This window comes from Rhinolophus hipposideros, assembly GCF_964194185.1.
Source record: "Rhinolophus hipposideros genome assembly, chromosome: 24".
Taxonomy (NCBI): domain Eukaryota; kingdom Metazoa; phylum Chordata; class Mammalia; order Chiroptera; family Rhinolophidae; genus Rhinolophus; species Rhinolophus hipposideros.
Window position 1 is genome coordinate 7,306,539 of NC_138070.1, and position 21,304 is coordinate 7,327,842.

The 21,304-nt window shown below is 40.5% G+C and overlaps 1 protein-coding gene across 3 annotated transcripts in view; it reads left to right on the forward strand.

The window, feature by feature from the left end:
* Window positions 1-13: 13 nt before the first annotated feature.
* The window catches only part of PTPN11 (protein tyrosine phosphatase non-receptor type 11), a 72,065-nt gene continuing 50,774 nt past the window's right edge, over window positions 14-21,304 (forward strand). For 2 of the 3 annotated variants that reach the window (XM_081036902.1, XM_081036904.1), the window contains exons 1-2: window positions 23-248; window positions 17,440-17,562. In XM_081036902.1, coding sequence (XP_080893028.1) covers window positions 235-248; window positions 17,440-17,562 — 137 coding nt within the window. In that variant the 5' untranslated portion in view covers window positions 23-234. Of the gene's footprint in view, window positions 249-17,439; window positions 17,563-21,304 lie in introns of all 3 variants that reach the window. The other variant, XM_081036903.1, reaches the window with a different exon arrangement.

Below are 21,304 nucleotides of genomic sequence, written 5' to 3' on the forward strand. Positions count from 1 at the left end.
TCACCATGGCGCCGGCGGCGAAGGGCGGGGGCGAAGGAGGAGCGAACCGGGCTTGGGGGGCGGCTGCACAGGCTCCGGGATCCCCAGGCCTGGAGGGGGGTCTGCGCGCGGCCGGCTGGCTCTGCCCCGCGTCCGGTCCCGAGCGGGCCTCCCTCGGGCCATCCCGATGTGACCAGGCCCAGCGGAGCCTGCGCGAGGAGCGGGTCCGTCGCGGAGCCGGAGGGCGGGAGGAACATGACATCGCGGAGGTGAGGAGCCCGGAGGGGCCCGGCGCGGGCCTCGGCCCGGCCCCCGTCGTGTTCGGTCAGCCTCGCCCGGGAGGGGGCGCGTCGGGCGGGCTTCGCGCGTCCGCCTGGGGTCGGGGGGCCGGCTCCCCCGCAAACGCCTCGCCTGCGCGGGGCCGGGGTCCGGTCCCACCTCGCTCCCACCCCTCGGGTCTCCATTCATTTCCTGCCTCCCCGAGTTCCGGCTCCCGCAGCCTGGGGGATGCCCGTCGGGACCGGGGCAGGTAGAGCCGCCGCGGGAACCGCGCGCGCCAGCGGCCCGGCTCGGCGCCGCATTCCTGACCCATTGCCTCATGAGAATTGCCTCATGGTGATTCCGAAATAACCCCGCTCGCTTGGGGAGGCTCCGTGGAACCGCGGCGCGGGAGGGCAGAGGAGGGAGTGGCTCCGGGCCGGGTCCCCGACGGCCGAGCTGCTCGAGGCCACTGTGCCTGTCGCGCGCATGTGGGGGGGCTTCTCTCAGGACCCCTGACCCCTGTATAGGCGTCTTTGCACCTCCTTTCCCCCCCCCCACCCTTCACGTGCCAGAAATGGAAAAACTGACTGTATCTGCAGCTATTAGAAGTATTTCCTTCCTCTGCAATATTCGCTTGGAGAGATGGGAGGGAAGGGAGTTGTATCTCTTCTAGTTATTTAATCCTTCACCCCAACCCTGAAAGTCAGGTAACATTAATGACCTTCTTTTTACTCCGAAGTAACAAGCTAGTAAATGACAGGATTCGTACCCGAGAGTCAGAAGGAGGATTAGTGAATTAATGAGGTCCTTTGAAAGTTCAGGGTAATAATACTAATAGCTAACATTTATTAAGCTGTTACTGTAAGCCAAACATTTAATCTTCCCTACAACCCTACGAGGTAGGTACTGTTATCCCCTTTCTAAAGATGGGTAAACGGATTTTCAGAAGTTAGACAACTTGCTTAAGGTCATTCAACCAACAAATGGTAGAGCCAGAATCTCCACTAGTAATCGCTATGTTGCTATTATTTTATAACTTGCTAATCATGTTTAGGTCTTAATCTTGGTATTAAACAGTAGGGTGATCTATTGTTTTCAGATGGTGATCTGCTTTTTTGTATAGTCACTCTTTATATACCATTCACATACAAGACTCGTTGTTTAGTCTTTTCTTCGGTTGCCCTGTTGTGGTCACTGTCTTAGACATTGGAAAAACTGTTTAGCCTGTTGGGGTTATTTGAACGAGAGACTTCAAAATACTAGAATGTCGTCTCAAAATACACCTGCACAATACTTATTCATAGATCTGGAAGGAAAAGAGTGAGAAAAAAAGAAAACTGGAAACTTAGGAAGTGAGTGACTTGGACAGGTCTGTTGGCAAGTGCTTACAGATCTGGGTAATACATAATTGCATTTCAACAGGGCAGTGTATAGCCTCAAATGTAATTCTTTTGGGAGCTTTTAAATAAAACAGTTGTCTATTCTTTAATCTGTCAAATAGTCATTGAGCCTTTTGTTCCTTGTGTCTGCTCTTCCAGACAAGTAAGGATCTGCTGCTTTTGGAGACAAAAGATGGGGCTGGGGGTGGGTAATGGGTAGGGTAGTAATAGACCCTACATTGTCCAGCTTGTTAGTCTAGAAGCAGGGAAGTGTGGGGATAACCAACCACCAAGTGGTAAACCTGAAAAAGTTTGAAATGGAGTAATTCCTCCTCTCCTCCAGCCCTCCCTGACTCACCTATTATAACAAAGAAATGTGTGCCACCAAAAAAGTCAAGTTATGAACATAACACACATAATTGGGAATTATTATTATTTTTCAGGTTGTAGGTCTGTTTTATTATTTTTAACTAGCTTTATTGAGGTATAAATGACACGCAGGTATAAATACATTACATATATTTAAGTGTACAATTTGATAAGTTTTGATATATGTATATACCCGTGAAACCATCACCACAGTCAAGATAAGAAACATGTCCATCACTGCTTGAGATGGTTCCTCGTGTCCTTTATTTTTTTTTTTTATTTTTTATTTTTTTTTATTTATTAGTTTCAGGTGTACAAGACAAGGTAATACTTAGACGTTCATCATTTATATCCCTCACACTGTGAACGCCCCTCCCCCCATCCACTATCCCTCCGACCTCACACTGAACCATCACATTATATATATAAAATTATAGTTGGCATTCATTAATGTTTAGCTTCTGGTGTACAATGCCATGATCAGGTGTCCACAGTATCCCTGAGGTGGTCTCCCAAATAGGACGCATGTCCATCGGATCCTCGTGTCCTTTATAATCCCTTGTTTTTCAGGCAACCACTACTCTGCTCTGCTCTGTGTCCCTATACATTAGTTTGCATTTCCTAGAATTTTATATAAATGGAATTTTAAGGCTGGCTTCTTATGCTCAGCATAATTACGTTGAGATTTATCCATGGTGTAGTATATGTCAAATAGTTCATTCCTCTTTATTTCTTGGTAATACTCCATTGCATGGATGTACTGCCAATTGTTTATCCATCCACCTGTTGATGGACATTTGCATTGTTTCCAGAGTTTCACTATCACAAATAAAGCTGCTCTGAATGTTCAGGTACAAGTGTTTTCTTTTCAGTAAACCTATCAGTGGTATGGCTGGATCATATAGTAGATGTATTTTTAACTTTTTCAGAAATTGCAACAGTGTTTTTCAGAGTGGTTACACCATTTGCATTCCCACCGCACATGGTGTGGTCAGTTTTTAAATTTTAGCCATTGTAGTGGGTGTGTCCTGGTATCTCCTTTTCATTGTAGTTTTAATATGTATTTTCCCTGGGGACTAATCACGTAGACCATCTTTTCATGTGCTTATTTACTGTCTGTATATCTTTGGCGACATATCTAGTATTCGATACAATATTTTCCCTCTTATGTAGTTGTTTGTTTTATTATTGAAATTTGAGAGTTCTTAATTCTGGATACTAGTCCTTTATCAGAATTGCAAATATTTTCTTTTAGTCTGTGACTTGTCTTTTCTTTCCTTTTTTTTTAACTGAAAGTTCAAAGTTTTAATCTGAATTTTCCTGTCTTTTCATTTTTTTAACAGTGTCTTTTGAAGAACAGAGATTTTTAATTTGGACGAAGTCCAGTTTATTAATTTTTTTTAATGGATAATGCATTTGGTGTCATGCCTAAGAAATCTTTGCTTAACCCAAGGTCTCAAATGTTTTTTCCAAGTTTTATAGTTTTAGGTTTCTGTCCACTTTGAGTTAATTTTTGGGTATGGTATGAGGTGTAGATACATATTCTCTTCTTGACATATGGATGTCCAATTGTTTCAGTAAGATTTGTTGAAAAGACCATCCTTCTTTATTGAATTTGCACCTTTGTTGAAAATCAGTTGTCCGTTTATATGTGGGTCCATTTCTGGACTCTATTCTGTTCTCCTGATCCGTTTGTCTATCCTTTTCTCAGTACCACATGGTCTTGATTATTGTAGATTTATAACAAGTCTTGAAATCAGATAGTATTCGTCTTCCACCTTTGTTCTTCTTTTTCGAATTATTTTTAACCTCAGTATTCATTCATTCAACCAGTAGTTATCGAACCAGGCAGGATAAAAAGCAGTAAGATGGGCAAAGATCGCTGTTCTTATGGCTGAGAGAGTAGACAGATACATGAATAAATAAGACAATTTTTGGTGATAAGTTATAACTGCTGGGAGGGAAAAAAAAACAAATGGGGAGAATGTGGTTAGTTTTTTTTTTGTTTTTTTTTAAGATTTCATTGGGGAAGGGGAACAGGACTTTATTGGGGAACTGTGTGTACTTCCAGGCCTTTTTATTTTCCAAATCAAGTTGTCCTTTCAATCTTAGTTGTGGAGGGTGCTGTTCAGCTTCAAGTTGTTGTCCTTTCAGTCTTAGTTGTGGAGGGCGCAGCTCAGTTCCAGGTCCAGTGGCCGTTTTCTAGTCGCCCGGGGCACAGCCCACCATCCCTTGCGGGACTCGAGGAATTGAACCTGCAACCTTGTGGTTGAGAGCCCACTGGCCCATGTGGGAATCGAACCTGCAGCCTTCGGAGTTAGGAGCAGGGAGCTCCAAGAATGTGGTTAGTTTTGATAAGGGATTTAGAAAAAGTCTCTCTGAAGAGGTGATCGTATGAGCCAACTCCTGAATGACAAGTACTGTTCTGAGTTTTGTTTTGCTTCCTTATCAAAATAATTATTTTTGGTCCATGTGTTAGGGTTTAGATTTTGTATGCATTCGGTAATTAAAATGTCAGTATATTCAGTGCACTCATACTTCCCTACATCATAGGTAGGGAAAGGAAGGCATTTAATTAAATGACATTTCTCCAGGTAATTTAGCGATGGGAGTACTGAATTAGATTTTGAGATTGCTTGTCTGCCTTCCTCTGCCTTGTTCAGCTGGCAAAACTAGCTGTATTTTTCCGTCTTCCTTCAGCCGATGGCACATCCTTTACATTTGCTTTTGTTCCCCTGAAAGATACTGTACGATGACTTGAGCTGAGAGACAGGCAATGTAGCTTATTCTGAGACTTGTGGCTTTTGGTTTATCTATTACAGGTCAAGTACATTTTGTCCCAGGCTCTCCCTGGTGGCCATGTTTGTTTATCTCCTGTGGGAGTAAATAAACTTGCCTTGCTGAAAAATGACAGTTCTATGTCTTTCCAGTTGAAACTGGGATGTCTTTATTAATGTCATGTCCCAGTGTAAGCTTGGGTTTTTGGCCAGAGCTGCTCAAGTGCCGGGGCCACGGCTAAGGTTACTTACCCTTCTCGCATATGGTCAATGTGGAGCCTGTTAGTGAGTCGCATCAAGATCCTGGAAAAACAGAGCCAACTCATGTTTGTATTTGTTACTCTACAGAACAATAGAGGACACTGTGCTTATTCCTCTTTCCCTTGGGGAGCACAGACAGCGCTTGCCATTCAATGCTGACCTTTTTAAGGAAAGGAAAGGCAAATAAGGAAAGGAAAGGCTGATAGGAAAAAAAAATGGATTTGTTTGCAGGATGGTGTTGGAGGAGAACTCTAGGGATACTCTGGGCTGCCAGAAAGACAGACAAGTGGGTCCCAGAGCAAATTAAGCCTGAAACATCCCTGGAGGCAAACATGACAAAACTGAAGCCATCCTACTTCCGGTACCTCGTGAGAAAGCAGGGCTTTTGGGAAAAGACAATAATGCTGGGAAAAATAGAAGGCAGCAGGGAAAGAGGAGGACCAAATGTGGGGTGGATGGACTCCCTAAAAGAAGCCATAGGCACGCGCCTACAGGAGCCGAGCAGGGCTGCTGAGGACAGGACGTTGTGGACATCAGTCGTTTCACAGGGTCTCCAGGAGTTGGCATCCACTCAACAACACGTAATACACAGAGGCGAATACTGATGTTTGACAGGTTCTGTGGGAGTTACAGACTGCCACCAAGGGTTTGAGACCCCTGAAATGGAGTCAAACACCCCAAAATGCTGTCCAGTTGATCACTGAGTGTTGGAAGCTTGTGTGCATTCAGTAGACTGCTATGTTCAATGGTCCTTGCAACACTGAAATATGAAAGATTCAGTTCGTGTTTGCAAAGAGCATTGAATTTAGAGAGGGACACAGACTTGTACGCTAGCCTCAAATGAGTTTGGTGAGGGTAGTACCAAATTGAAAGGGAAACCTGTCACTATAGAATGTACTGTTTAAAATATATATATGCTCGTACCTGAGACACACATATGTACACATCTGTCTATATCCGTCTATACACACATGCGATATGTTTATTTACAAGATAATGGACTATAGATCCACGTCTTCATCATCCCATCGACACTCGCGTAATGAAACACGGATCCATTTAAGAACTGTTTGTCGTGGGATTGCCAGGTACCCGGCACGTGCTAAGGCATTGGTGTTCCTGGTTTTAGGAAGCAGCAAGTGTGAAAATGCTGCCGTGGGGGAAGTTTCCGAACAGCTTGAAGAACAGAAGGGAGCATGAGCAGGCGCTCTCGGATTGGGGGCATTGGGGGGACTAGAATACCCAGGGACTTGGAAGGCCCTCAGGGCCTTGGAGAGGAGTTGGGATTGTATTTTAAGAGCAACGCCAAACCATAGAAGGATGTGATCAGGGCAGTGGCATGAGCTGATCTGTTTAAAAATATCCCTCTGGCTCCTGTGAAGGAAGGATAGTCGGAGTCAGGAGTGGAGTCAGGGAGAGCAAACAAGCGAGAGAACGCTTTGAACTAGGGTAGAAGCCATTCATGGAAAGACTTTTGGAGACAGTTTCCCTCTATTGCTATGTCATCAGGGCACAGATGCTGACCGATGAAACTCCATGAGAAGGTAGTGATTTATAGACATAGGTATCCACTTTTTTTTCATCCACCATGAAAAAGCTGCCGGAACGTTTTTCTAGCCTCTGTTACTTAGGATGCTTGTCCCTATCGACTGCCCCTTCTCCATAACTTATCCTTTTCCTATAGAATATTAAAATTTAATTAGAAAATGGAAAATTCTTATAATCTGCAGAAAGTACCAAACCATAAACTCTTTCCCCAAGGACAAAGATAATGATTTTTCTGGAGCAGAGGGATATACCCAGTATCACTTTACATTTAGGCAATAAACTGAAATTAGACTTTGGATCCCCAGTTTAAACTCCCTTTTTAGCATAGCAGTCTTGAGAATAAGTTCCTAAAATTGTTGGCCGGCTTGACTTTCCCCACGTCACTGGGGGAAAGGAAAGGGGTGCATAGATAAAACAAAATATTCAGCATCAGTGTATTCTCTTTTTGGTTCATCAGCATTTTTTTTTAAGACTCACTTGACATAAGTCAGTTCCTAGCCTCAGAGAGCTAAGCCTTTGCAGAATTTGCGTTCACCAGTGAGAGAATTCAATTTCTGGTGTGATTTCCTGGCAAATAGTTTGGCTTGCAGGCAGGGATTCTGTCTTTCGTTTCTTCCAGCCCCCTCAGCACAGGGCTCATGTGTTTGAGACATTTATTTTGTTTTTGACATTGATTTGAGGCTCTTCTTCACAAGTGTTTGTTGTTGTTGTTTGTGGTGGTGATGGTGGGGTGTGTGTGTGTGTGTGCACGCGCACGCACATTTTCAACTTTTTCTATGAAATGGGTGGTACCCACCTGGGCCATGTTATGACCTGACATCCTTAGTAAATAATAGGCAATGCCCAGAGGATGACTGATTAGAAGAGATTGTCAGGGGCTGGCAGGTTTGCAGACATTAAGAATGAGCAAGAGGAGGATACTTTTCTACCCCTTTCCCCACCATGTGACTTTTTCTCCATGTCCCTCCTTTCCCCCTCCTTTCCGTATTTTATCCTGTCTGGTTTTTCTTCACCTCCCTCAAATTCATTCATTCAACAGCCATTCATCAAATGCCTACTGTATACATGGGGGCGACTGTTTCTTCTCATCCTGTTTGGACCCACTATATTAATCACCTTGTTGATAAATTCAGGTGGAATCATGCTAATTTGCCTTTCCCCCTCCTTTTAGGTAATATAGGTGCATTTACATAACTTTTTTCGTGTGTGTGAAGTAACCTCCACTGTTTGCATTCTTACTGGGGGTGGGGTGGGGCTTAGAGATGTGTGGCCCTGGTACCCAGTGTTACAAATTTATAATCCTTGAGGCCAGCCCTATAACATAATATTAATTCTATTAATGCCATTGTTCTTTACCCTCACTAAGCTCTCGGGTTGAATGAGCTCTACCTGTTCCTGTTAATGACAAGCATACTGTAAATCACAAAATTGTCGGTGATTGGACACAAATATTAAACATATAATTGGGAAAGAGTTTTTGGTAATTACAAATGCTTTTGGAAGAAACTAGCTAAGGAAGGAGAGTTTATAGTATATCAAAGTTCAGGTACCTGGGTTCTGGAGAAAACCATTTAATTTCTGATTATGTGCTTTTTGAAATAATGTAGGGACAGCCCCTGTGCCGTGAAGTTAAGTTTATGACAAGGCCGTGTAACACAAATGATACCTACGTCAAAATGGCCTGTGTGAAACTAACATAATTATGCAGGAGAAGAATCTTTCCTGCATGTCTTCCACTAATAATAATAATGATAACAACATTATTACAACATATAACAGTGATAACAAATGTTTATGAAGCCCTTCCTTATCCTGTCCAGCCTTTGTGCTAAGTGCTGGTTACTGAGCTTTCCCTGTAAACATTTCTCACCTCTGTTCACTCTGAATAACATGATACGTATAATTATAAGTTATAGATGAAATAATAGAGTTTGTTTAATAAAGGGGTAAAGAGACTGCCACCTGCCTTATCTCCTGTTGCCAGTCTACCTGATGGGTGTCTGTGGTGTCTAGCTAGCCTCACCTTCAGCAATTGTCATTTCTGGTACTCAGTCAGTTCTTACACCGTGTGTGGTGCTGAGGAGGAGATATTCCCCTATCTGTGTGCAATGGCAGTCATTTTAATCAGGATTTCCAAAGTGAATGTCTTGGGCACCTGTGCTTAAGCCAAAAACTTGTCCCAAAGGCTCTTTCCTCATGCATTTGGAAACACCAGATTTTTTAACCAAGAGCCTTAGCCAGCTGACAGCTGTGCCTCTTCCTGACGGTGCGTGTGGGAGTCATCTTTGACAGCCTTCTGTGACACCACCTAGGTCAGCTGGGGGACTGTGGATGTGGGAGGGAGCAGTGATGGAAGCTCACCCCAGGGCCGCTTTCTTCCTTCCCTTTCAGCCACAAGTGTTTCCTAAGGCATAACGTGTTAGCCTGTTGCTAGGCGCTGGAGGTAGGCGTTGGGGAAGAAATAGGTAGCTTCTCTGCCCTGTCACGGAGCTGCCAGGCTAGCCTGCAACCTGGCAGTTGTAGAAATGTGTGATTAGAACCCGTGTTGGCATCACCCACGGGGAGTATGTGGTTCATTGAGAAGGTCGGATCTGAATGTGGAGAAAAGCAAGTGCAAAAGCCACGTGTGGCATATTTGAAGTAGACAGAGAGGTCACCAGAACACGAGAGTCAAGTAGGGGCCACACCTCGCAGGGTCTTGTTAACATCAGTGACTTTATGTATTTTTTTCTGACTGAAAACTGAATTTCTAGTTCCAAAGGTGAAACTCTACAGACTGGTCTGTGCTAAGCATTTTATGTGTATTAGTTTATTTCCGTCTCACAACAATACTGAGAGTTAAGTTTTTTCTAAGCATAGCAAGAAACCCAGAAGCCATAAAGGAAAAATCTGATAAATTTAACCAGGCCCAGATTCGTTTCTGTGTGTGGGGGGGAAACCCATCACAAACAGAGGAAAAAGGGAATAAAGCTAAGTCACATATTTGCCACGCACAGAATAAAGGAGTATTTTTCGGTTGTATTAAGAGCTCCTCTAAGTCAGTAAGAAAAAAAATCTAAAAAAATGAGCAATGACAAACTGGCAACTCACAGAAAAGAAAAAAAAAAAAAACGTGGTCTGAAAACATGAAAAAGTGCTTAGTTTCACATAGAAATGCAAACTAGAATGGTACAATTTTCCGTTAATCAGATAGACAAAGATGAAAAAGTTTGTTAATATATGTACTATTGGCAAAAGTGAGAGAAAACAGGGACTTTCACACTCAGTTTGTGGAAGTTGAAACTGGTCCCTTTTTTTGAGTGCAATTTGGCAAATTTGTCAAAGAAAAAAAAACTTGACAAAGCAATTTTATTTCTAAAAATGTAATTTATAGATGTACTTATAAAAGTGTGTAAAGATGGTTGTAAAGGATATATTCTTCTGCATTATTTGTCATAACAAAAACTTAGAAATAGTATCAATGTCCTAGAACAGGGGATAAATTATGAATGGACTATTGTGTAGCAGTAAGTCTAAAAAGAATGTACTGATATTGAAAGATCTTTAGGTCCAAGTAAGTGAAAAAAAATCGGGAGGTTCTGTGTGGATGTGTATTTTACACAGGCGGGCATGGAGGCAGTAGTGTGTTTGCACATATGCACACGTAGATAAGTAAGTATATGTGTATGCACGAGACATTTCTTAAAAGATTAAGAAACTGCTAACTATAATTACTTCTGAAAAGTGCAACCGGGAGCCTAAGAGAAGCTTAGGCGTTTTCTTTTGAATTTTATACCTATCTGTGCTATTATAATACATGAATTAAAAAGATTTTAGAAAGTGTGTGTTTTTTTTTTTTTTAATTAATTTTATTGGGGTGACAATTGTTAGTAAATTTACATAGATTTCAGGTGTACAATTCTGTATTACATCGTCTATAAATCCCATTGTGTGTTCACCACACAGAGTCAGTTCTCCTTCCATCACCATATATTTGATCCCCTTTACCCTCATCACCCACCCCCCACCCCCTTACCCTCTGGTAACCACTAAATTATTGTCTGTGTCTATGAGTTTTTGTTTCTCATTTGTTTGTCTTGTTCTTTTTGGTTTATATACCACATATCAGTGAGATCATAGGGTTCTCTGCTTTTTCTGTCTGACTTATTTCACTTAGCATTCATTATTCTCTCGAGATCCATCCATGTTGTCACAAATGTTCCTATATCATCTTTCCTTAACGCCGAATAGTATTCCATTGTGTATATGTACCACAACTTCTTTATCCATTCATCTATCGAAGGACATTTTGGTTGTTTCCATGTCTCAAACTCACACTGTTACGACTGATAGGTTTGGTATCAACTCTATCATAATATTTTATAACTATATGTAATGTGTTTCTATATATACAAGATGTATATTCTTTTTTTTTAAGACATGTTCATTCTTTATGCTTGTTGAAAACAGTTTTTTAGGGGGTATGTAGGAAGGCTTGTATTTTTGTTCTATTGGTCACCTTTGTCCTTACTCTTTTTGGAATGTCCTTAGTCTTGTCTTGTCTAATTTTATTATGTGACTTATATCAGATTTTTTTCATTATCCTTTAACACCCGTCCATTGCCTATTGCCTGTACAAGTTCTTCTCTATTTACCTTTTCCTTTTCCCATTTTCTAGTTGCAGGATTTCTACTTACAATATATAACCGTGTACATTAGTTTTCTACCCTCATTTGCAACGTAATTTTAGTCTTAACACATACTTTTATAGATTATTAAATGCTCACCATGAATTATTTTGTGGATGTGGCTTGTTATCATTTGGTTAGGTGAAGCTTGTCCTCTAGTAGATAAGTTAGGAAAGGCTGAGAAGTACAACATTCCTTTAGTTCTTGTACGTATGTTGAAACCTGTTTTTTTTATCTTTGATAGTTGAAGGATAATTTGGCTGCATATAAAATTCTTGGTTTACACTTTCTTTCATGAAGCTTTTAAAAAACTGGTCCACTTGTCAACTTGCTGTATATGTTGGCTTTGAAAAGTGGTGCTAGCCTAATTTGTTTCCTGTAGTAAGTTATTTAATTGTTTTTCCTGGAGGCCTTGAGGATTTTTTCCCTTTCTCTTGAAGTCTAATAGTTTCATTAGATTATGTGTCAGGATGATTGTTCTGGGTTAATTTCCCCAGGTAATATGTAGATTCACATCAAAGCTGGGATTCTAACCAAGGCAGTCTGGCTCCAGAGTCTATGCTGTTACCGGGAAGGCTTTGCCACCACATGCCACATACGATTCCCAGCCTTGTCACCCCGAGGGGTCTCTCTCTCTTTCTTTAAACCATAAACCTAGTATTCTGAAAAGAAAAATGTTTCCAAAACTGTATTATATAATAGTTCTCCCCTTTCTTTTCCTTGGTAGAGGAAGTTGTATATGCCACTCAGCTTCAGACTACCACACCAAGTAACAATTGTTTTGCAGCCAAAAGCAAAAGGGATTTGACATTTTAAGTAGCTGATATAGGTGGATAAATTGAGGGTTAATGTAAGATTTCCATTGTACTTTTTGAAAAGTTATAAATAACTGGAAGCTTTCTGTTAACTCGTTTTTGATTCCCTAGGGCTGTGGGGACCTAGGTGGGAACCATAAATCAAAGAAGCTGTGGACAAAATTTAAAAATAATGGATAGTGTACATGATCGTACTGAATGCGAAAGTGTTGGATGCTGGAGTGATATGATAGGTATCATATAAATGGAGGTTGAGTTTTCCCTGGGTGAAATTCTGTCTTCTGACGAGCTCTCAGAGGGAGTAAAAAGCAAATTAATATATTTTTTTCCTTTTGATATCAGCCTTGTGATTTTTCTGTAGGACAATCAGAATGATGTTTAGATTCCCCCCAAACTCTAGCGAGATGCTATAAGAAAACTTAAAAGTAAAATAAATTTCAGTTAATATAAATAGGAATGTCAATAGACAACATCTGGATTCTTGTTCGTCTTTTCTGATTTCTTGTCAGAATCAGTCTTATATTTATTATTCTGGTTGTCAATAATAATATCTGACATTTAGTGCTTAGTAGGTACTAGATACTTAGATGACTGGGCGTCTCAAATTTAACACATACAAAATCCAGCATTTGTTTTTCCTCTCCATATCCCTTCCATATTTCCATACACAGTACTTCCATCCTTCTAGTTGACTAGGCCAAAAACCTAGGAGTCGTTGCTACTTTTTTTCTTTCTTTCCCATCCCAGATGTAATTGATTAGGAAATCCCATTGTCTACGCTTAAAACATTCCTAGTTGGGCTATTACTACTACTGCTGCCACCTTGGTCCTTTCATCATTTCTTGCCTGGTTTACCACAGTAGCTTTCTTAACCGAACTGTGTGCTTTCCTTGCACACTAACTTGAAAGATGATTTAAAATTTTAAGTCAGATCATGTCACTCATCTGCCTAAAATCCTTCCCCAAAATAAAGGCTGAAGTTTTTACGGGGACCTAGAGGCCGTACATCATTGGCTTTTTATTACCACATTGGCCTCATGTCTTGTCCCTTTCTCATTCTGCTCCAGCCACACTGGTTTCTTGCGTACTTGAGTATGTCAAATACAGTCCGCCCCTGCGCCCTTGATCTTGCTCCTTCCCTTACCTCGTATGCTTGTCTCCTGTATATCGGCACATTGCTGCCTCACTTCTTCCAGGTCTGATCAAATGTTATTTTATCGTGGAGGCCCTCCCCAGCCACCCTATCTAAATAACATCACCTCATTCTGTCTCTGTTCCCTTCTCACTGCTTTATTCCTCTTTGTGGCATTTATCACCATCTGGTATTTTATTTATTTTTATACTATTCTTTATTGTCTGTCTCCTCCATTATAAAGAAAGCTTCTTGAGGTCAGGGATGTTATTCTATTAACTGTGGTGTTCTCAGTGCCTAGATGCCTTGTCTGGGATAGGGGCTTAGTGTTTATTGAACGAATGAATGTAATAAGCTTTCTCTTTTATTATCCCAGTTCATTCTTTAAAAAAGACTTTAATGAGATATAATTCACATGCGATACATTTCACCCACTTAAAGTATATAGTTCAGTGGTTTTTAGTCTATCCACACACTGCAAGGATCAGTACGATTATAGGACATTTTCTTTATCTCAAAAAGAAACCCTGTACCTGTTAGCTATCCACCTCTCCCTTTAAGTAAGCACTAATGTACTTTCTGTTTCTATGGACTCACTTATTCTGGACATTTCATATCAATAGGATCATGTGACATGTGGCTTCTTGTGTCTGGCTCATTTAGCATGTTTTTGAGGTTCACCCAAATTGTAGCTTTTATCAGTACTTCATTCCTTTTAATGGCTGAATAATGTTCAATTGTATGGATTCTCATTTTATTCTTTTGTTTTAAAATTTTTATTGGGGCATATTGGGGAACAGTGTGTTTTTCCAGGACCCATCAGCTCCAAGTCAAGTCGTTGTTTTCAATCTAGTTGTGGAGAGCGCAGCTCACCGGCCCATGTGGGAATCGAACCAGTGACCTTGGTGTTACGAGCACTGCACTCTAACCAACTGAGCCAACGGGCTGCCACTCATTTTATTCTTCAAATGAACCTAAGAAGTATCATTTCCATTTTGCAGATGAGAAAATCTGAGGTGGAAAGAACTTGCGCAGGTCCCAGAGCTAGTAAGTGGTAGAGCTCCGGTGTGCACATACCGGTAGGTCTGTGTGAGCAGAGCTCTAATCAGAACGCTGTAGGACTCTCTGTCCTTAATGCATGGTTTATGAGAGCAGTCCCTTCACCCTTGCGCTGTCTTTCTCCTTCACTGCTGTAAAACACTTTAATTGGGCCAATATTTGTTGAGCAGTCTCGTAAAAGTTCATTTGATTGTCAGTCCCAGGACTCCACTTTTAATATTGACTTAATGTTCTTGGGAGCATTGAATTAGCCTCTAAAGGTCCAGGATAATTTGACTTTAGAGATGACTCTTCTTCCCACAAATGGTGACTTGGAATTCATGAGGGAAATCTTGCTGGAAACTAGAGGAATTTTTTTTCTTTCTCATGAAACGTTGTTTTAATGGGTCTCACAATTCTGTGACAGATTTTTGGTCATGTTGTTTCCATTAAAAGTACTGATTTTAAAAACCGCCACGCACAAAAATAAACCAAATGGTCCACAAAATATTCTCCTTTCCTTCTGAAGGTATAATGATGCATTGTAATCATTAACCAGTCTTTTACTATTAAACTTAAATGGCCAATTGAGGCAAACAGTTCTGAGACTACTAGAGAGGAATTTTTTGAAGCAGATGCTACCCACGGTGGATTTCATTGTTTGCGTGTTTTTAAAACTTTTAGTTTTGAAATAATTGCAAATTTACACAAATGTTGCAAGAATAGTACAAAGAACTGTTTACTTTTCACCCAGATTTACCAGTTAACGGTGTACCACATACGCCGCCCCCCACACACAGTATGTATTAATTTTATTCTGAACTGTTTGAGAGTCAGTTGCAGACATGATGCCTTAGAAATCCAAAATACTTCCGTGTGTATTTCCTAAAAACCAGGACACTCACACACATAATCACTGTGCCCTCATCAAAATCAGGGAAATTTACATTATAATAGTGCCATCATCGAATTCCTATCCCTCTTTCAAATTGTTTCTTTACCATCCTTTATAGCAAAAGGCAAAATAAATAACAAAAGCCCTTCTCTTCCCTTTGTCTCCCTTCCCTGTGGTCCATGATACATACAGTACAGAAAGCATCCTGCGTTGTATTCCTTGTGTCTTGTTACTGGCATGTAATCTGTGTAGTTCTTTGATATCCCCCCCCCCCCCCCCCGCTTTCATGGTTTTCACAAATTTTGAAGCCTTCATGCCCGTTAATTGGATGTCACTCAGGGTTTGCCTGATGTTTCTCATAATTAGATTAGGCAATGCATTTTTGGCAGGCATATCACAAAAATAACACTGTGTTCTTCTCAGCGCATGACGTCAGGAGGCGCATGATGTCAGTTTCGCCCATAACTGGTCATGTTCACTTTTACCAGTTGGTTAAGATAGTAGCTGTCAAATTCTCCAGGGTGAAATTCAGTTGGTAGTGTGTGCTTGTTAAGTAACAAGTAATTACTAAGCATTTTCTGGAGAGGTGCTTTGAGTTGCTGTCAATATGCTGTCCTCCCTGAAATGGTCACCCACTAGGTTTACCATCCATTGATGGTTCTTGTCTGAACTACTAATATGCTGGTTACCAAATGATGATTTTCTGTTATTTTTTCCTATAATTATTATATGTGATTCTTTGTGATTCTCCTGGAGAGGGCTTTCCCTTTCTCCCCATGCAGTTTTTTTTTTTTAAATTGTGGTTCAATGTACATAACACAAAATCATTTTAACCGTATTTAAGTGTGCAGTTCTGTGACATTAATTCCATTCACATTGTTGGCTGCCACCACCACCATCCGTCTCAAGAACATTTCCATCTTCTCAACTGACACTGTCCCCATAAACAATAAATAACTCTCCTTTCCCCCTTTTCCCCAACCCTGGCAACCACCATTCCGTTATCTGTCTCTATGAATTTGACTACTCCAGGTACCTCATCTAAGTAGAATCATATAGTATTTGTCCTTTTGTGACTGGTGTATTTCACTTAGCATAATGTCTTTAAGGTTCACCCATGTTGTAGCCCGTGACAAGATTTCCTTCCTTTTTAAGACTGAATAATATTCTATCGATGTGTATAATCACGTTTTCTTTCTTCATTCATCTCTTGATGGACACTTGGGTTGCTTTTACCTTTGGCTGTTATGGATAATGCTGCTATGAACGTGGGTGTGCAAATGTCTGAGTTCTTGCTTTCAGTTCTTTTGGGGATATACCCAGAAGTAGAATTTCTGGATCATACGGTAATTTTATGCTTAATTTTTTGAGGAACCTTAATTTTTTAAAATTAATATCTGTGTGGACTCTTAGTTTCCTATTTTATTCAAAGAGTTATAGTTTGTTAATATCATTGCTTACTTTGAGGTACAAATATCTCTGATTTGGCCAGTGGGAGGCCGCCCTGTATCCTTTTGACATGTTCTCATTGGAGCTCTTTCGTGCTGTGGCACCATAAGACGTTTCAGGCTCACCTTCCTTTTACTGCCCCAGCCCTGGAATCAGCTATTTCTCTAAGGAGCCCAGTTCCTTTCATTGGAGAATGGTATTTAGCAACCAAGATAAGGGTACTAGGTGTGCTGATTGATACTGGGGTGTCACTGCTTCTAGGTCCTTTCAGAGGAGCTAGGAAAATATGTATGCATGTGTGTGTGTGTATACAGTACATATACATACACAGAAACATACATGTGTATTTCTACATCTGTATGCCTATCTCCACATGTGTATTAAAAACTGGAGTCTGTGATGACACCTCCAGTTCGAATCTACCACCACAGTGTTTATTCTGTGTTTGTATCTCCTTCTCCAACAGTGCGAAGCCTGGCTGCCGTTACCCTCAACATGTTTACTTAGTTACTTGTTCAGTCCCACTCCATGCATTCAATCTCCCGACCCTGTGGACCGTCTTTTTGGGCTTGGCCAACCAACTGCCTGGCTTAATGCCCATACCGCCAGCCCCAGTCTCACTGCCCCTGCTCCCTGCCCCAGCAGCTGTATAGGCAGGCTCCCAGGCCTCTACCACTGGAAGGCGAGGGTGTGTGGGGGGGTGGCTGTGACCAAGGAGAAGAGGCAGGAGGGTCTTGATTTGTATTTTTATTAGCTGCTCTACTCATAGGCGTTTCAGCTGTGATGGTGTGGAAACTAGTACTGACAGAATCCTTTGCTTTTTGTTTCTCTTTCTCTCTCTCTCTCTCTGTCTCTCTGTCTCTCTCAAGATGGTTTCACCCAAATATCACTGGCGTGGAGGCCGAAAACCTACTGTTGACAAGAGGAGTTGATGGCAGTTTTTTGGCAAGGCCCAGTAAAAGTAACCCTGGAGACTTCACACTTTCCGTTAGGTAAGTTGGAAGACCAAGAGAAACTCCTGAGAGTGTTTTCCAGGTAGGAAACGTTCAAACCCCACGTGGACAACTTGCTGCCCTCCTTTAGAGTTTGCAGGCCTGCCCGCTGCCCTGTGGTGAGGCCTGGCCCACAGATCAGACGTGATTCAAGCCTGCTTACGGGGCTCAGGACAGGGCCTCCTGCGGCTGAGAGGCTTGGAGATTCAGCCGAAGGGTGGGATGGTGGGCATTTCTTCTTCCCTGACGCTGAGGATGAGGAAGAGCCGGGTACAACTGATTCCTAAGCTCCATTCCCTCTCCTGGTTCCACGTATCCTGACCCCTGGTGTCCTGCATGTTTCCTTCCCTTCTATTGATCTCTGGGAAAAATACTTCTAAAGAGTTTCTTCAGATCCCTTGTCTTTTTCATGAAATAAAACATCACTGAGGAAGTTGTGGTCCCGTGTGTTCCCCTGCCCAATCCCATTCGCCTCCCTTCTTTCCCCAGAGGAAACCGCCATCGAGAGGTTGGCATATATCCTTCCTGAACATGTTTTCATACTTGGCCTGTGTAGGAACAATGTCAAGTTGGTTTGTGTCTTTTTAGAATTCACATCCATGGCTTTATAATGTATGTTATTATTCTGTAGCTTCCTTTACTGTTTTTTAAGTTCTGTGCTGGTACATACAGGTCTAATTATTAATTTTAATGGCTATATAATATTTGAACGGTGTGAACATCCCACAGTGGGTCCCGTCCCCTGTTGCTGGATGTGGGGTTGCTTTCAATTTCTCTGAACAGCATAGCCAACATCTTATTACATGTCTCTTAGAGAAGGTGTGGAAGAGTTTTCTAGAAATTGACTTACACTTACATACTCAGTCTCCTTACTCTAGCTCATTCCAAGGGCTAGAAATGAACTGCTTCGTGAATTCACTTTTATTATTTTTAAATAAAGACGTAAGTAAAACGTGTTTTTCAGGATTTATTTAGGAGCCCTTTGGGACTTGGGAAGTCCCTTTTTGGTGCAGATTAGTTTCTTGAGGAATTTTCTGGGCTTTTGGCAGTCTAGACTTCTAACCTAAGGTTATGGGACATTTGCTCCAAAAGACGCATTACAGCTTATGTTCAGGGGATGTCATCCTGAAAAATCAAGCTAGGGCTTATTTTCCAGTTAGGTCTTATTTTCAGGGAAACACGCTAAGCAGCAGACCCAAGATTGTAGAAATGGTGGAGGTTTTTTCCCTCAACTTTTTATTCTGAGGAATTTCAGACCTATAGAAAAGTTGAAGGATGAAATACAGTGAACACCCACACTCCCTTTACCTGTAAACATTTTGCCATATTTGCTCTTTCTCTTTATGACTGTGTGTGTGTTATATACTTTTTTTTCTCCTGAACCTTTTGAAAATAAGTTGCAGATATCAGGACATTCATTTTTACCTCTAAATACTTCAGAGTGCATGTCTTATGAACGAGGACATTCTCCTGTATAACTACAATATCATTATATAAAAGAAAGTTGAACATTGATTCAATGATATTATCTAATGTGTAGTCATTTTCAAATTTCCCTCACTACTTCAATAAAGGCTTTTGAAGCCATCCCATTATTTCCCATCAGGAAGCACCTAGTATCTGTTTGCCCCATCTTTGGGTGTTTATGCTCTTGGAGGCTCATTGCTTCTAGGCCCTTACAGCAGACAGAGCTGGGAAATAAATATTTACATATTTAAAACCAAGTGTTCATACTGATAGTTCCAGTTCAATGCAACTTCTTCACCTTTTTCCATTCCATGTTTGTGTTTCTCTTCTCCTGTCAATATATGACCTCATTTGCCCAATCCCGTAATACAAACAGAGACTCAGAATCACTGTACCATTATCATTTCTCATTACAAACCCATTAAGTATAGTTCAGGATTTCTTTGGAGTCTTTTGTTCTTTGAATATATCCCACTTAGGGTTTTCAATCAGCGCTATGTTCAGAAGTTACAGGAATTCATCATTTTCTGTGAAGTTAATGAATTTACTACAAAGTTGGATTCATTTCTTTCATTTTGTTCAGTCTTTTTGTTATGTATTCAGTTTTTTTGGTCTTTGTTGGTTTAATTTTATTTTTTTGAATGTGTGAAACATTTACAAGATATAAAAGTAAACTATATAAAAAGTTATATTCTCAGAAATATCATTCTTATCCCTTACCCCTCGTACCTCATTTCCACTCTGTCCCTGTGGGTAACCATTTCTGTTAATTTCTGACTTATCCTTCTGTGTTTCTTTCTACACATGAAGTAGAACACTAAATACATTTCTTTGTAGTTTACTCTTTTCACTTACATTAATCTTTTAGTACTCTTCCTCATTGTTTTAATCAATTGTATAGCATATAACTTTATACAATTTCCTACAGATGGGAATTTGTTTCCAATGTTTTACAATGGTATATCATGCCACCATGAATATAATAAACTTTTGCATATGTTTTGTATTTATACAAACACAAATATATATACTTCCGGATATATTGTATATATACTTCCGGTAATGTATTTTCAAGTTGAATTGCCAGGAGTGAGATGACTGGGGCAGAGAGTAAAAGTACATGTAGATAGTTTTTCCATATACCCCTCTGTAGTGACTGCAGTAATATCATGACCAGCAGTGTCTGAGAGTACAGTACCTGTTTTTCCACGGTGTCACTAGTTGAGTATTATCTAGTTTTCCGTTTTGACCAACATGACAGGTGAGAAACGCTGTCTCAGTGAATTTTAATTTTCATTTCTCCTGTAATTGAAGCTGAACGTCTTTTCATCAAGTTTAAAGGCCACTGGTAATATCTTTTTCATGAACTGTCTCAGAACCAGTACTTTTAACAACTCCGCAATATTACGAAGTTTTACTTTTTATGGTTTCTTATACGTGATATATGTTATAGATACTGTAGTGTGGGTGTTTGTGTGTGTGTGTGTGTGTGTGTGTGTGCGTATGTATGTGTTTATTGTTCTGGTTCTCTGCAGGCGATCTAACCTTTTTGTTGTGTGCCCATGCTGAAAAATTGGTGATTATGTTGCCTTCCATTCAGTTAGTCACAGAAGATCATCCTTTTTTAATTTTGAGAAAAAAATACAGAAAAATACAAAAATTTATGGACAATCACCCATGTTGTATTTATTGCCAGTCATTTTTTTCTTCAAAATAAAATATAAAATGAAGCAAAACTTCCCTTATCATCCTGATCCTGTTTTTCCCTTTGTCCCGGAGGAGGCTATTATCATGTTTCTGCCTAGTTCCTTAAAAAACAGTACACATATTTATAATATAAATAATATACTATATAAATGATATATAATAAAATATACATATATGTGTATGTATGTCTGTATCGTGAACAATGTATAGTATTACTTGTGTGTGTTCAGTTTTCATAAATGGTTCATGCTAAGCATATCGTTCTGCATTGTGCCTCTTTCATGCAGCATGATGCCTTCGAGATCCTTCTGTATTGCTGTATATTGATTTGTCCATACCTGAATGTCTTTGTGTTATGTCATTAAGTAAAGGCTAGAAATTAAAAGGTCAGGTGTTAAAATAGAGTGAGGCGTAGCTGGAGGAGAGTGGCCTGCAGTGCCTTTTTACCCACTGAAAAAGGTTGTCACCAAAAATCAGAAGTAGATCTTGTCACTAACATTTAAGGGGGTGATTTTTCTTACATTCCTTAGTTCCTATCTTCCTTTTCTTTAGCAGAAATGTGTTTATG